General features: G+C 37.4%; 1 protein-coding gene across 3 annotated transcripts in view; it reads right to left on the bottom strand.

Moving 5' to 3' along the window:
* Positions 1-16776, bottom strand: part of LOC145993983 (ATP-binding cassette sub-family C member 4-like) — a 152082-nt gene that overhangs the window by 86655 nt on the left and 48651 nt on the right. For all 3 annotated transcript variants that reach the window (XM_083130012.1, XM_083130013.1, XM_083130015.1), the window contains exons 7-9: positions 15689-15845; positions 14947-15085; positions 10460-10570 (exon numbers count right to left, since the gene is read on the bottom strand). In XM_083130012.1, coding sequence (XP_082986138.1) covers positions 10460-10570; positions 14947-15085; positions 15689-15845 — 407 coding nt within the window. The remainder of the gene's footprint in view (positions 1-10459; positions 10571-14946; positions 15086-15688; positions 15846-16776) is intronic.

Raw genomic sequence — 16776 nt, 5'->3', positions numbered from 1 at the left:
CACTCTTTTAAAACTGTTACCAGTCCCAATCAGTCGCAGTGCGCAAAGAAAAAAAATGTTTAGAAGGCCAATTTATGCACAGATGGAGGTAATCGGGACTGGATCTACAGTTTGAAGCGGTGTCATATGTATGTATTTAAATTAGTTTTTAAAAACTGTCACTAGTACCAATCAGCCGCAGTGCGCAAACAGAGAAATTGTTTAGAAGCCCCGTTTTATGCATAGATGGGGTAATCGGGACTGGACCTATAGTTTGAAGCGGAATCATATCTATCTATTTAAATTAGTTTTTAAAAACTGTCACTAATCCCAATCAGCCGCTGTGCGCAAAATGAGAAATTGTTTAGAAGGCAGCTTTATACACAGATGGGGGGCAATCGGTGCTGGACCTACAGTTTGAAGCGGTGTTATATGTATGTATTTAAATTAGTTTTTAAAAACTGTCACTAGTACCAATCAGCCGCAGTGCGCAAACAGAGAAATTGTTTAGAAGCCCCGTTTTATGCATAGATGGGGTAATCGGGACTGGACCTATAGTTTGAAGCGGAATCATATCTATCTATTTAAATTAGTTTTTAAAAACTGTCACTAGTACCAATCAGCCGCAGTGCGCAAACAGAGAAATTGTTTAGAAGCCCCGTTTTATGCATAGATGGGGGTAATCGGGACTGGACCTATAGTTTGAAGCGGAATCATATATATCTATTTAAATTAGTTTTTAAAAACTGTCACTAATCCCAATCAGCCGCTGTGCGCAAAATGAGAAATTGTTTAGAAGGCAGCTTTATACACAGATGGGGGTAATCGGGGCTGGACCTACAGTTTGAAGCGGAGTGATATCTATCTATTTAAATTAGTTTTTAAAACTGTGTCACCAGTCCCAATCAGTTGCAGTGCGCAAAAAAAAAAAAAAAAAAATTTAAAAGGCCGCTTTATGCACAGATGGGGTAATTGGGACTGGATCTACAGTTTGAAGCGGTGTTATATGTATGTATTTAAATTAGTTTTTAAAAACTGGCACTAGTTCCAATCAGCCGCAGTGCGCAAACAGAGAAATTGTTTAGAAGCCTGTTTTATGCATAGATGGGGTAATCGGGACTGGATCTACAGTTTGAAGCGGAGTGATATGTATCTATTTAAATTAGTTTTTAAAACTGTGTCACCAGTTCCAATCAGCCGCAGTGCGCAAACAGAGAAATTGTTTAGAATGCCGCTTTATGCATAGATGGGGTAATCGGGCCTGGACCTACAGTTTGAAGCGGTACCATATGTGTGTATATAAAATCACTCTTTTAAAACTGTTACCAATCCCAATCAGCCGTTGTGCGCAAAAATAGAAATTGTTTGGAAACCCCGTTTTATGCATAGATGGGGTAATCGGGACTCTACATATAGTTTGAAGCGGAGTCATATGTATCTATTTACACTTGTTTTAAAAAACTGTGTCACCAGTCCCAATCAGCAGCTGTGCGTAAAAAGAGAAATTGTTTAGAAGGCCAGTCCCAATCAGCTATTGTGCGCAAAAAGATGAACTGTTTAGTAGACCGTTTTATGCACAAAAAAGGGGTAATCGGGGCTGGACCCCACAGTTTGAAGCAGAGCTATATGTATCTATATATTTTTTTTAAATTGTCACCAGTTCCAATCAGCCGCTGTATGCAGAAAAAAATTGTTTAGAAGGCCGCTTTATGCACAGATGGGGTAATCGGGACTGGGTCTACAGTTTGAAGCGGTGTCATATGTATGTATTTAAATTAGTTTTTAAAAACTGGCACTAGTTCCAATCAGCCGCAGTGCGCAAACAGAGAAATTGTTTAGAAGCCCCGTTTTATGCACAGATGGACTAATCGGGGGCTGGAGACAATTTTACAAACACAGTTTTATATAGATTAATGATGGAGTGAGTGACTAGTTGACAAGTTGTTAGGTAATTTTGAACTTTATAATTTTCAGATATCTTCGAAAAATGGAAACTGGTAGTACTACTAATTTTGAGAAGGTTATTGAAATAAGCACCCAAGAGGTGTTGAATAAAATCAGAAATGAAGTCGGAGAATTTAGTCAAAGTAGCTGTATATCCACCCAAGGTGTGCTCAATGATTTGGATTTGGTTTTGGGTACAACTGGGGGAAATAATTCGATTGACAACATAGACAAAACCGTAAACATTGATACTCAGGATATTTTTGTTGCTGTTGCCAATGAATTGGGGGAAGACATTGCTAATAAATCAACTGGGGTTGATTATTCACAACAGCATAATAAGCACAAACAAAATGTCTCTTCTACTGTTCATAGTTATGGTAGTTATAGTGACTACATCCAATCTACCCCCTCCACCTCAATGGAAAATGCAGGCACTCCTAATTTTGAGAGGGGTATTGAAATAAGCACCCAAAAGGTTTTGAATACAATCAGAAATGAAATTTGTGAATATAGTCAGAGTAGCTGTATATCCACTCAGGGTATGCTCAGTGATCTGGATTTGGCCTTGGGTACAGATGGAGCAAATAAATCGATTGACAACATAGACAAATCTGTAAACATTGATACTCAGGATATTTTTGTTGCTATTGCCAATGAATTGGGGGAAAATAATGCTAATAAATCAACTGGGGTTGATTATTCACAACAGCATAATAAGCACAAACAAAATGTCTCTTCTACTGTTCATAGTTATGGTAGTTATAGTGACTACATCCAATCCACCCCCTCCACCTCAATGGAAAATGCAGGCACTGCTAATTTTGAGAGGGGTATTGAAATAAGCACCCAAAAGGTTTTGAATACAATCAGAAATGAAATTTGTGAATATAGTCAGAGTAGCTTTATATCCACTCAGGGTATGCTCAGTGATCTGGATTTGGCCTTGGGTACAGATGGAGCAAATATATCGATTGACAACATAGACAAATCTGTAAACAATAATACTCAGGATATTTTTGTTGCTATTGCCAATGAATTGGGGGAAAATAATGCTAATAAATCAACGGGGGTTGATTATTCACAAGAGCATAATAAGCACAAACAAAATGTCTCTCCTACTGTTCACAGTACTGTTCATGACCTCAACCAATCTACCCCCTCTACCTCTACTGCTATTAACAGCAATCAACCCAGACCCTCTGTCTCTATTTCTAGTGAGACCAACCAACATGTTGAAATGTTTCCTAACAACTATAACAACCAGGATACAGAGATATTTGGGTGTATTGGAACAATCGATGAAAAATGTGGAGATATTTTCCATTTAGAATCTGTTTTAGACACTAGAGAATTGGAGCAATGTACAAATCATATTTCGCCAGCGTTATACCAAATGGTGCTTAGGGATTGTATTCAGGAAGCGGAAGTGTGCAGACAGGTAGGCGGTGGCGATGATGCAGTGTTACATCATGTTGAAGTTATAGAAGAGACAAAAAGGCGTTACCAAAGATTCAATATGGAAGGACGAATGGTGCGTGCTCGGTTGCGGGGGGGCACCACACAATGAGAATCCGGTGATATGGGTTCAGGAGGGATTGCAAGAACTGGTCCAATATGTTCTACGTGATGTGGCCGAGCATGACCAAGTTGGTATTACTATCAGAAATGAAGATCACCCTGATCGCCCTTTTTGGTTATCTTTTCGGGAAGCACAGGCGGTAAATATGGAGATATTGTGGGCAGCATTGGAAAAAGTATTGCAGAGCAATACAACATTTTTTTCTGACAACAATTTCTATGTATATCTCCATCATGTCCAAATGCCACGAGGGGGAGGACGTGTTCGCCAAAATGCAATGAATGGGGAACAATTCTGTAAACTAAAAAAAGGAATTATAACTATTAAAAATTCCGATAGCAGGTGTTTGGCTTATGCGTTGGTTGTGGCAAGAGGTATTAATGTTTACAAAAATGAACCTAAAAAACGTTATCAATATGTTAGACAACATAAATGTGTTATGGAAGAAGAAGTGGATATACTGTGCAGAGAAGCTGGGGAAAATTTGATTAGTGGTGGAGGAACTACCGAAATTCAAAAATTTCAGGACTATTTATCTGATTTCAAGATTACCGTATATAATGGATTTTCCGGGAGTGATGTGATATATGAAGGTCCTTTATTACCTAGGCGCGAAACTTTAAATTTGGTGTACATAAACAACCATTTTAATGTTATAACATCTCTTACAGCTGCATTCTCCGCTAATTTCTATTGTGAAACTTGCCATAAAAAATATGATCATGTTTCTAGACATCTAGGATCCTGTACAGCTGTTTGTTCACAATGCCAAGAAAAGCCCAAATGTACTGTTTCAGAAACCAAAATAAAGTGCACTGATTGTAACAGATTTTTCTATGGTCAAAAATGTTACAATAATCATAAAACATGTTACAATAGAAGAAACTCTCTTTGTCAGACAGTAAAATGTTGTGAAAAATGCCTGAAAGCGTATGCTATCCGTACAAACAGAAATCCTCATATATGTGGAGAGAAATTCTGTGTCAGCTGTAAAAATATGGTACCATCTGAACATCTATGTCACATCCAAAAAATTTATGGCAAACAAATATCTTCTCTTATATCAAAAAAAGCAATGCTTGTTTTCTACGATATTGAATCGAGGCAGGACACAAAACTAGAAGGCACTGAAAACAAATTTCTGCATATTCCAAATCTTTTGGTGTGCCAAAATGTATGCTATAATTGCATTGAGAACAAAGATATGTCTCAATGGTGCAGTGTATGCGGAAAAAGACAGCACATTTTTGATAGTACAGAACCTGTTTACAATTTTCTGCAATTTGTTTCAGCTCACCGCACCAAAATTAACAATATTGTGTGTATTGCACACAATAGTAGAGGGTATGATTCGCACTTTGTACTGCAAACTATGATCGAAAAAATGAAATGGACACCGTCTGTGATCATGAATGGAGCCAAAATATTATCTTTGAAGATGCACAATATCCATTTCATAGATTCTCTCAACTTTATTCCAATGGCGCTCAACAAATTACCGAAAGCATTTGATCTCCCAATGTCCAAAGGGTATTTTCCTCATTTTTTTAATACTTTGAAAAATAAAGAATATGTCGGATGTATCCCTGGTACTGAATTTTACGCTGTTGATTCTATGATGGAGAATCAGAGAACCAGTTTTTTGGAATGGCATAGTGAACAACAGAAAACAGGGGTAGTTTTCGATATGCAGAAGGAGTTGAGAAAATACTGTGTAGAAGATGTTAATGTACTACGTGCTGCCTGTTTGAAATTCATGACCACTTTTGAAAAAGAAACAACAGTGAACCCATTATTGGAAGCCATCACCATCGCTTCAGCTTGTAATAAAGTATTCCGTAAAAGATTTTTGAAAGCAGAACATATAGGAATTATTCCTAAAAACGGATACAGATGGTGTGATATTCAGTCTATAGAGGCTATTCAATGGTTGGTATGGGAGGAAAAAAAACATAAAATCGAAATCCAACATGCAGCCAGAGGACCAGAAGTAAAAGTTGGAGGAAATTTGAAAGTAGATGGATATTTTAAAGATCAAAAGGGGCAAGAGCATGTATTTGAATATCAAGGATGCAGAACACATGGTTGTGTCAAATGTTTCCCTACTTCACGTACAGAACCTCTTCATGATGACCCATATGATACTTTGTCTTTTCGGTACGAAAGAACAGAAAATAAAATTACCAGATTAAAAGCACTTAACTACATTGTCCATGACATGTGGGGTGCGAATTTCACCAGCAGTTGAGAAATAACAAAACCATGAAACATTATGTTGAAAAACATCCGTTATCAATTAAAGCCCCCATAATTCCCCGGGAGGCGTTTTATGGTGGTAGAACTAATGCTACCAAACTACATTACACTGTCAAAGAAAATGAAACAATTCAATATAAGGATGTATGTAGCCTGTACCCTTATTGTTGCAAAGTTAAAAAGTTTCCAGTTGGCCATCCGGTGAAAATTTATGTGGGGGAAGAATGCCCCGATATTTATTCTTTTGAAGGACTTGTCAAAGCAACAATACTTCCACCGAAAGATCTGTACCATCCTGTGTTACCATATCGAACCAATTCAAAATTAACTTTCCCTCTATGTAGAACTTGTGCCGATGAAATAAACCAGGCGGAATGTAACCATACTGCTGGGGAAAGAGCTATAACTGGAACCTGGGTTGTGGATGAAGTTCAGAAGGCAGTTCAAAAGAAATACAAAATTTTAGAATTACATGAGGTATGGGAATATAATGTTGAACAATATGATCCTGCAAAAAAATCAGGTGGTGTTTTTGCAGAGTACATCAATACATTTCTCAAAGCAAAAGTTGAAGCAAGCGGCTGGCCATTGTGGAGTATTGATGAAGAATCCAAAAAAAATTACATAGCTGACTATTTTGAAAAAGAGGGTGTGTTGTTGGATGAAAACAGAATATGTGCTAATCCTGGATTACGAAGCTTAACAAAACTTATGCTGAATTCATTTTGGGGTAAATTTGGACAGAGAGAAAACCCTGGTCAAGTTAGTATTATCAACAATCCTAAGGATTTTTTCGATAAACTAGAAAGTCCCAATGTTGAAGTACATCAAGTTATACCTATAAATGAAGATATGTTGATTGTTCACTGGCAATATCTCGAAGAATCTGCACTTCCATTATCGACTGTAAATGTAGTTATTGCAGCATACACTACAACACATGCACGATTAGAGCTTTATGAATATTTGGATACATTAGGTGAAAATGTATTGTACTATGATACCGATAGTGTTATTTATATTCAAAGGCCAGGTGATGTTGATCTGCCTGTTGGAGACTACCTAGGGGAGTTGACAAATGAACTAGAACTCTATGGGAAAAATGCTTATATCAGAGCATTTTCATCCAGTGGGCCGAAAAGTTATGCATTTGAGGTAGTAAATCCAGACAATACTAATGTTACTACTGTTTGCAAGGTGAAAGGCATATGTCTAAACCATAAAAACAGCAGCACAATCAATTTCGAATCACTCACCAATGCTATTCTCAACAACACCTCCTCTTTAACTTTACTCAACTCGAACAAAATCGTACGCACAAAAACACATTCCGTTGTTAGTAAGCCGGAAATAAGGGTTTTTCAGGTGGTATATACCAAAAGAAAAAGATGTGCATCAAGTTTCGAGACTTTACCATATGGATTCAAACAACAGAAAACAGAATGAGTTAATTTTGTAATGCAGTGGAATATATTTTTATTAGATTAAGTTAATGCTATCCTTAGTAATAGTATATCTGTGATTTGGTCAACATACAAACTGGATACCAAAACAAATCTCATATTATATGCAAATGTTGAAGCTTTTCATTACCAAATCTGTTACTTAGTAAAAAATAAAAGTGAAAACCATTCATTTGAAACCATTTGCTGTCATTGAAATATAATTATGCAGCCGCTATAATTTTTTGCTTATTATCAGTGCAAATCTGATATTATGTTGTGCACTTTAATGATGGAGTGAGTGACTAGTTGACAAGTTGGTTCTTCGGTGCAACGTTGTATGGTACAAACGGCTTTGTGCCCCTCTCCAACTTAAAAAAAAAGAGGCCCCCACAGATGGTAGCCACGTTGATGTCGTTGTGGGGCTTTCTACAAAAAGCTACCTGTACCAAGCCCAAAAACTTATTTTGAGATGGCGAATAAAAACTTTCCATGCCTGTTGACCTTTAGTTTCCTCAACACACATACCCCAGTTGTAATCGAACCCTCGACCCCCCTTTGGTTTCAAAACACATCTGTTTGTGCATAATGGCTAATCGAGACTGGTAACGCATTTTTTAAAAAATTCGATACTATTATTTATTTTTGGTTTTAAAACATAGCATACATTAGTGGAAAAGTCTTTGCATTGTAATCAAAAGGTTCCAGGTTCGATATTCGTTGAAACAGCTTTATGCATTACGGTTAATCGGGACTGCGTTAAAAAACGCCAACATTAGCCCCTTGGTTACGCATTTTCTATTTGTGTATCAAAAATAATCGGGGATAGTAACTCACTTTTTAAACAAATCAATGTTATTCTGCAAATTTGCCAGCATTGGAACCCAAAACCTTTTGAATACTAAACAACAATATGAGCTATTTTGTTTTGCTTTTTGAATATCTGTTCGTGCTAATCGGGACTGATAACACACTTCTTTTTTTATTTAAACAGAAAATCATTATTAGGCACTTTGACAACAATTTCTATGTATATATCCAACATGTCCAAATGCCACAAAGGGGGGAGGATGTGTTCGCCAAAACGCAATAAATGGGAACTAATTCTGTAAACTAAAAAAAAAAAAATTATAACTAGGAACTCGAACCTGGAACCTTTCGAATACTAAACACCAGTCACAGCCATTTTGTTTTGATTTTTAATATCTGTTCCTGCATAAATACTAATGGGGACTCAACACACTTCTTTTTTTATTTTATTTTAAAAACAACATCATTATCAGCCAATTTGACATTGTGAATCGAACCCGGGACCTTTTCATTACAGCATAAACATCCTATTTCCAATTAGTTCATTTTCTCTTTGTGCACAAAAAAGCTAATCGGAACTTTTAAACAAATACAATTGAATATCCAACTTTCACCAACATTGGGAATCGAACCCTCAACCACTTGGTTGAAACATCTCGCGGAAAAAAAAACACCCCCCGCGCCGCGCCGCCCCGCCCCGCGCCGCGCCCCGGTCGCCGCCGCCGCCGCTAAACACAAAACGCGGCCGCCATTTTGATTTTATTCAAATACTATTTATGCACAGATGGACTAATCGGGACCTATAATGGCGGGACAAAATAATTGGCTTCATTTAACTACCTAGAAAATCGAACCCGCGACCTCTTCATTACCAGGCGACAACATTAACCACTAACAAAAGGCCGCCATATTGATTTTATTCAAACACTATTTATGCACAGATGGACTAATCGCGACCTATAATGGCGGGACTAAACAATTGGTCTAATTTAACTACCTAGAGAATCGAACCCGCGACCTCTTCATTGCCAGGTGACAACATTAACCACTAACCCAACTCGATTTTCGAACTCAACCATTTTGTTGCCTTTATTTACACACAGGCTAATCGAGACCATTCAATATTGACATCGTCGACTTGTAATCAACGGGTCCCAGGTTCGATACTCGGTGGAGGCACATAGTGGTCCGAATCACCACTTTTCAACTGTAGCTCCAATCCTGATTAGTTTTGCCGTGCATAAAACGGACTTAAAAAACTAACTCAATCTATCAATCAATCAATATTGACTCTACCAGGAATCGAACCCTCGACGCCTCTTGTTTTACAGAGCAATAACCTTAGCCGCTAAACTTTCGGGGGTAAAGCACCTTCGGCGCCATCTTTAAATCATTTCTTCATGTCTTTGAATCATACGCAATGGTTGCGCGCGCATTTCCTCCACACACACACAAACATACGCACGTGTTAGTTTAGCATACATCAAGAAACAACGTGACAAACCCATTGACCCCCCTCCCCCCACCGCTTCCGATGTCTTCAAGGTGATCAGACACGTTCTGCTGACTCAACAATAAAATCACTCGTGGCCCGCTACAACCGGATGTAACCTAACACCAGGCGCATCAAATTTTTGCTGACGCGTAGGAACATAGTGCTGCCATTACTACTACCCTTTTATATACAGGGCATTTCATAACATTCTTTGGGATTGGAGTAATTTATCGCAAGAGGAGTATTTCACTCACACTTTCACAACCAAGTTCCAATGCCCATAAATACGAGGAGATGGTTTAGTGCATTCATGAAAATGACTGTTACACCTGTCAAGAAATTGTTACAGTCACTTACACCTGCTTTCTCAGAGGAAGACATGGAATGCGTTTGCACAAGTTTTCTGTGTAGCCCAAAGCAATCAGTCACACATGCAGCTATGGAACTGAATACGTCAAAAACAACTGCGTGGAGAGTTCTTTGTGCTTCAAACCATACTGACTTCAGCTACTGTGGTATCTGTCCAGGGTTGATCATTGGCATGACTTTTGTTGTGAGTTCATTGAGAAGATGGCAGGCGATGAAGCTCTTGTGGACACAATTCTCTAAACTAGCTCTGCATAGTGGCAGAAATGTGAACTACAGCATAACAGCTTGAGCTAAAAAAAAAAAAAAAAAAATTGGAATTCCTGTTTTGACTGGTTTAGGTTTCATTACAGTAAGTGCAATTCTCTTCTTGTAATAAATTATCCTAACCTCCACTCTGTTTACTATAAAAACAAAAATGATTATGGTTTGCTGTTGACACTTCAGCTAGAACAAGCAATAAGTTGTATTAAAGCAGGATAACATTATAGTATGCAGAAATTTTAAATATTTTACTTAAAAATGTAAAAATCAATATAATATACAATAAATTTATATGCTATGAAGAAGGATTCAACAACTCACTTGAATACGCCTGATGGCTACTAAAACTTCTCCAACTAGATAAAGTGCTTGAGGAAAAAAGTTGGACATCGACATACCAAGATTAGTAATTAGGGCTGTGATAACAAATAGCTGAAACGAATGAAAAATATTCTAGTACAAGTAGCAAATCAAATAAGAATAGAAATAAAGAAATGTGCAAGAGCTAGAGATCTAGTTTTAGAAAATGTAATTAGATTACATCTCATGCAGAAAGATATTCTTCACCTTACAAAATCTCCTAAAAATAACATTAACTAAACTAACTCTCTAGCCTTCTTAAACCCGAAGGTTCATGGCTGTAGCAACACAGGCCTTCCATCTTTCCCTATCTTGAGCAAGTTCTATATACTCTTTTCCATCCCTACCGATTTCCCTTAGGTCCATCTCGACGTTGTCCCTCCATCTTCGTTTTGGCCTTCCTACAGGTCTCTTACCATCAGGTTTCCCAACAAGAATCCTGTAAACTCCTCTTTCCTCTCCCATTCGTGCCACATGGCCTGCCCACCTAAGTCTTCTTGATTCAATTATTCTAATAATATCTGGACATGAATACAAATTATGTAGTTCTAAATTATGTAACCTTCTCCACTCACCTGTCTCCTCATCCCTTTTAGGTCCAAAGATTTTCCTAAGGATCTTATTTTCAAATACTCTCAATTTATGTTCCTCTTTCAATGTAAGGGACCAAGTTTCACACCCATTTAATACTGCAGGCAAAATTACTGTTTTGTATATTTTAACTTTTAGTTTCTTAGATATTAACCGAGAAGACAAAAGTTTATGAAGAGAGAAGTACCATGCATTTCCTGAATTAAGCCTACTTTTTATGTCCTCTTTAATATAATTTTCACTTGTTAATATTACTCCTAAGTATTTGAATTTGGAAACTGGTTCAAACGAGTTGTTATCAATAATTAGATTTTGATTATTACCTAACACTTGGTTTCGGCCTGTAAGCATATATTTAGTTTTCTTTTTGTTAACTTCCAAACCTATCTCTTTAGCAGTTTTGAAAAATATTTTAGCATTATTCTTAATTGTATTCACATCATCCCCCAGAAAGTCTACATCATCTGCATATGCTAACAACTGAGTCACACCATTTAATTTTAGTCCATCTTTAGTTTCTTTTACCTTCCTAACAGCATATTCTAAGGCACCTAAAAAAAATAACAAGGGTTATTCATAAGTCAATGTCACATTTCGGAGTTTTATTGTGAAATAAGTACATGACATATCAGCATGAATGATATAAAAAAAGAAAGACAATCTCAAAAAGTTTGTTTGTCATACCTTACTAGTGCTCAAAGTATGCACCTTTGGTTACATGGGAGACATCCAGGCGATAGTCCAATTCTGCGCACATCCGCACCAACATAGCACGGTCTATCGTTGCTATCGCTGCTGTAATGCAAACTCGGAGGTCGTTCAAATCAGCTGGAAGCGGTGGAATGAACGCCCTGTCCTTCACATATCCCCAGAGAAAGAAATCACAAGGTGTGAAGTCTGGGGATCTTTGCGGCCACCGAAACAATGCAACGTCATCGTCAGTAATGCGTCCAATCCATCTTCGCGGTAAGTTCTTGTTCAGGTACGCACGCAGGAGTCGATGCAAGTGGGGTGGGGTCCCGTCCTGTTGGAAAATGAAGTTACCTCTGTCTGCTGTCACTTGGGGAAGAAGCCATTGTTCTAACATATCCAGATAAGTGATGCCAGTCACTGTGGATTCTGCAAAGAAAAAGGGCCCGTAAACCTTGTCCTTTGCCATGGCGCAGAACACGTTGATCTTTGGGGAGTTGCACACATGCTCGACTGTCACATGTGGGTGTTCGGTTCCCCAAATCTGCACGTTGTGACGGTTAACATTCCCCGACAAGTGAAACGTAACTTCATCGCTGAAAACTAGTCTGTCACCAAAATTATCAACGTCTGCCATTGCTGCCTGCATGTCGATAATTTTGTGTGAACCCCCTTGTCACCTTCTGTGAGCGCCTGTACAAGTTGCAGTTTGTACGGTTTCATCATCAGTTGCTTGCGAACAATACGCCACACAGTCGACTGAGACATTCCCAGCTGCACACTTGCACGAGTTGTCGATTTCCGAGGGCTACGAACACTTTCAACAGTGGCGCCTGACGGTCCTGGCCTTCCAGGTCGTTTAGGTAGACACAGATGCCCTGTCCGCTCAAAAGTTTCATACCACTTCTTGATGGTCCTGCAATTTGGTGGATCCTTCTGAAAACGAGAAACGAGTGCGAAATCGCCGCTGAACAGTCACAGTAACCTCTGTTTTCGCAAACTGTATCACGCAAAATGCTCTCTCGTTACCTGAGAACGCCATATTGTACACTGCTGCCGCCTAGCGGCCAACCGCGTCACTACAACATGCGCTGTTCACGTGACACAAACTTAGAGAGTTTCTGATTCCATACGTACATGATTCGGACTCGCACGTCTCATACATCACGCACTCGATGTTCCCCAAATGTGACACTGACATATGAATAACGCTGATATCGTCAATTTATATAAGAGTAAATGGCGATCTTTATCTTTCTTGATACCTGGAATTAAGCATTTGCTCCTATTGGTATCTAAAATAAGCAATCACTCTGGTTGAAGCCTAAAATTAAGTTATCACTAAAAATATGCTCCTCTTAATAACTAAAATTAACGGATTGGATCACAGGGATGAGTCAAGATAAAAATTTCACTCAAGGAAGGTGCATTTTTGACACCCTCTAATATCCACCCCGTTTTTCTACCCTGCTCTTCCTATTTTCCACCTTCCTCCTTTAGAACCATGGCCATGTTATTGAATCTACAAGCTGCATCTTTCAGTTGTCTTATTCCACTGTCATAGGCAGCCCCAACTAATTTTGGTTTACAACTTTTTATTGAAGTGTTTCCGGACCATCCCAAGTAACCAAAAGTGGTTTGGCCAACCATACTGAAAATGGTTGCCCCATGGTTGGCCCAAGATAAAAAACATATAATTGGGCAACTGTAATTTTGGCTGTGGTTCCAACATTGTCCCTACACGTGGGTTTTACATTGGGCCTATGTATGGTTTTACGTTGGCCCCAACATACTGAAAACTAAAGAATGGATATTTGATTTGATTTGATTTGTTGTTTTTAGTCCCCTTTATGCACAGTAAGGCTAATCGGGATGGGACCTACATTTTAAAGTGGGATCCGAACCACTTGTGCCTTCATCGGGTATTGAACTCGGGAGAAAGAATAGATATATTTGTGTTGTGATTGTGACGGTCCTGTGAATCCGCACAATATAATTATATGTTTATTAAAATTATTAACTTCATATTATACAAATCAATTTATATTAATAGTTCAAAAATGTATAATAATTATTTGTACAACATTAATTACATTTATTTATTGCTGTATACGATGTATAAACGAGATATTTGGAATTCTAATGTTGTTATAGCAACGAGAATCAATAGTCATTAGTGGTAATGTGTGTGACAAAACGGAATTATAATTAATAGTGAACTGCATATTTCTCAGTTATTTCACTAATATATAGACCCATAGAAGTTGTATATTCACCTTCGCGTTTTTGCTTGAAATATTTATGAACAAAAGGTAATCGTGCAAATGATTGACTAGTGAATGTCACATGATATATACATAATTTATTGTGAAGCCAAATGTAATCAATAGTACAAATAATTTATGAAATAAATAAATACTTTCTCAGTCAGATGGTATCATTGCTTTCAAGGCACCACACATTCAAGTGGTAGCACAAAAACCTTCTACAGTTTACTTACTTTTCCACCTTTCATGGAAACTAGTCTGCACAAAAAATTGCTTAACCTCCTTCACAAGAATATCTGTAAGAATACTCTTGTTCTACTACAGCTAAAGAGACAAACAATTACCAACACATCTTTCATGGTGGCTGACAAAGGACTGGTGAGTGACTCCAAGTTAAAAATAGCTTCTACTTTCATTAAATATATATTTCCATTATGTGCAGTGACTTTAATATTTAAAAAGAAACAATGTTACATGTCACTTATTTTATACTCTAGAATTACAGCATACTCCTGAAAGTTGTCCTAGCATGAAAAAGTTGTGTTAAAAACCGATTTTGGCTCACTTTTCATGATTGGGCAAACGTTGGCAACCAATGTCAATTTGCCAACAAATGTAAAGCCAAATTTCCCACGTAAAAACTGACATTGGCCCAATGGTTGTGGTTACTTGGGAGGGTACCTTATCCAATATTGGTATTTGGGTCAGTCTCCATCCACCATGCCAGTTTGAATCAAGGTCATGGAAAAACCCTGTATACATGTAATACCCACAAAGGGTTAATTTTTTTCAATCTGCTTGCAACAATCATAAGCCAACAGAAAGAGAGTATACAATGCCTACTATGTACATGCAAGAAGAGAGTTGTTGTTAATAAAGCAATATAGCAATAAGTAATACCTTTTGTGGATTAATTGTGTGTCCAAGAAGCACATATGCCAGCACAGTAGCACAGATTTCTCCTTGGATAGCATACATAGAAAATGACATATTAGTACTGCGAATATAGGAACTTGCTCGTATTGTCTTTAATTCCAATCTGGAAATAAATATTGAAATGTTTTGTATCATGCTACAAGTTAAGTACATCAACATAGGATAGCAAAAACGAAGAAATCATTTCATTTGCTTGAAATTGTTACATACAATGTGTTTCAAAAATTACAGAACACTAATTACTATCATTACATAACATGAAAACTAGGAGATATAATAACATTGAGTTCTCTGCATAATCAGGCCTTATCTATTGACATATTTTTTAATACTTTTGGTTGAAAGGATTCTTACGTGTAGCTGGCTACCCTGGTTTGACTTCCGCATACTTCATTCCATCTTTACTGATACAGCATGAGCCAGGAATCAAACCTGTGTCTCTTCTGTAACAGTCATATGACCTACTGACTGCCCTTTCATGGCTCATAGTCAATTCATAGAAGTCTTGAAATTATTAGCATTTGGTCCCTGCCTTATAGAAGACAATTGTGCAGTATTTCGTTATAACTATTTATAGAACTATCAAATTACTAAAAATTGTTGGAAATTAGCAATGAACTGATATCCCATTTTTGTCTAATAATAACTATGTTAGTGAATGAGCAAATGTGATAATCTGTAAATAGTTCACAATAATTTTACTAACCTTCTGGCCAATGAAACCACTTTTGTAAACAATCCCTCCCATGTGTACATTTTTATTACTCGTATTCCGGAAATAATTTCATCCATTAGTCGAACTCTCTCGTCAGTGTTGCGAGCTGATTTTTTTCTCAGCTTTGTATTTAGTGTTCCTAGCCAGACTAAAAGCAGATGGACAAGACATTATATATCAGCAGCAGGACAACACAATAAAAACTCAAAAGTAATATACAGTTATAGGAGGATCTCAGCAGTCTTTGGACAGTTACTTTGTAAAAGTACTTCAGCGAAAAATTAGTTACATCGATAGGTCATCATTTTGTAAAGTAACTGGGCTATAGCTACTGTTACCTTAAAAAGAGTAACTTTCTTTTACAGTTGCTTTATTGTAGATAAGACTATGTTCCATTCATAAGCTCCAAATTGGTTATGACTATTTAAAGTTGAGATTCATTTTCTTTAAATTGTAACAAAGTTCATGTCTTTACATGTGCAGATACAAGAAGGTAATTACAAGTAAAGCCTCATATAGAAATTTCAGTGAGAAGGGCAGGCTCAACCAGAAGTCAGAATCAGGCATCTGGCAATCCATGCCATTGCTCTACCAAATGAGCTACTGAGCCAAGGCTGATTTTATGATCTTGCGGTTTTATCTGTGTGGAATTGTCTCTTGTCAGTGCTACCTACCACAACAGGATCTGTTGTCTTTGTAACACTGATGATGTCATTGGTGCCTACTTTCTCCCAGTATACCATTTTCTTGATTGATTTTTTTTTAATGTCCACTGTGCAATGTGGACCTACAGTAGGCACGTATCTAGAAATGTACTTTCTTGGGTCCAAACCAGGTGTCTCAGAAATAATAATAATAAAATTTAAATGACCATATATAATTGTATTACAGGGTGGTTACTCACTGGGAATTCCTTGAATTGCAGGAATTATTAACTCCTGGAACTATGTATGAATTCTATGTGAATGTTTCTTTGTAGACATGAAAAGTTGAAACTTTTATGAGTCCAAATGAATTCATGCATTTACAAATGCCCCGAGGCAAGTTTTTCACAGTTTAGCTTTTATTTTATCGAAGAA

This window comes from Lepisma saccharinum, chromosome 10 (assembly GCF_977018435.1).
Source record: "Lepisma saccharinum chromosome 10, izLepSacc3.1, whole genome shotgun sequence".
In the NCBI taxonomy this organism is placed as follows: domain Eukaryota; kingdom Metazoa; phylum Arthropoda; class Insecta; order Zygentoma; family Lepismatidae; genus Lepisma; species Lepisma saccharinum.
The sequence above is the reverse complement of the archived record's forward strand: the minus strand, read 5'-3'. Positions and strand labels throughout refer to the sequence as shown.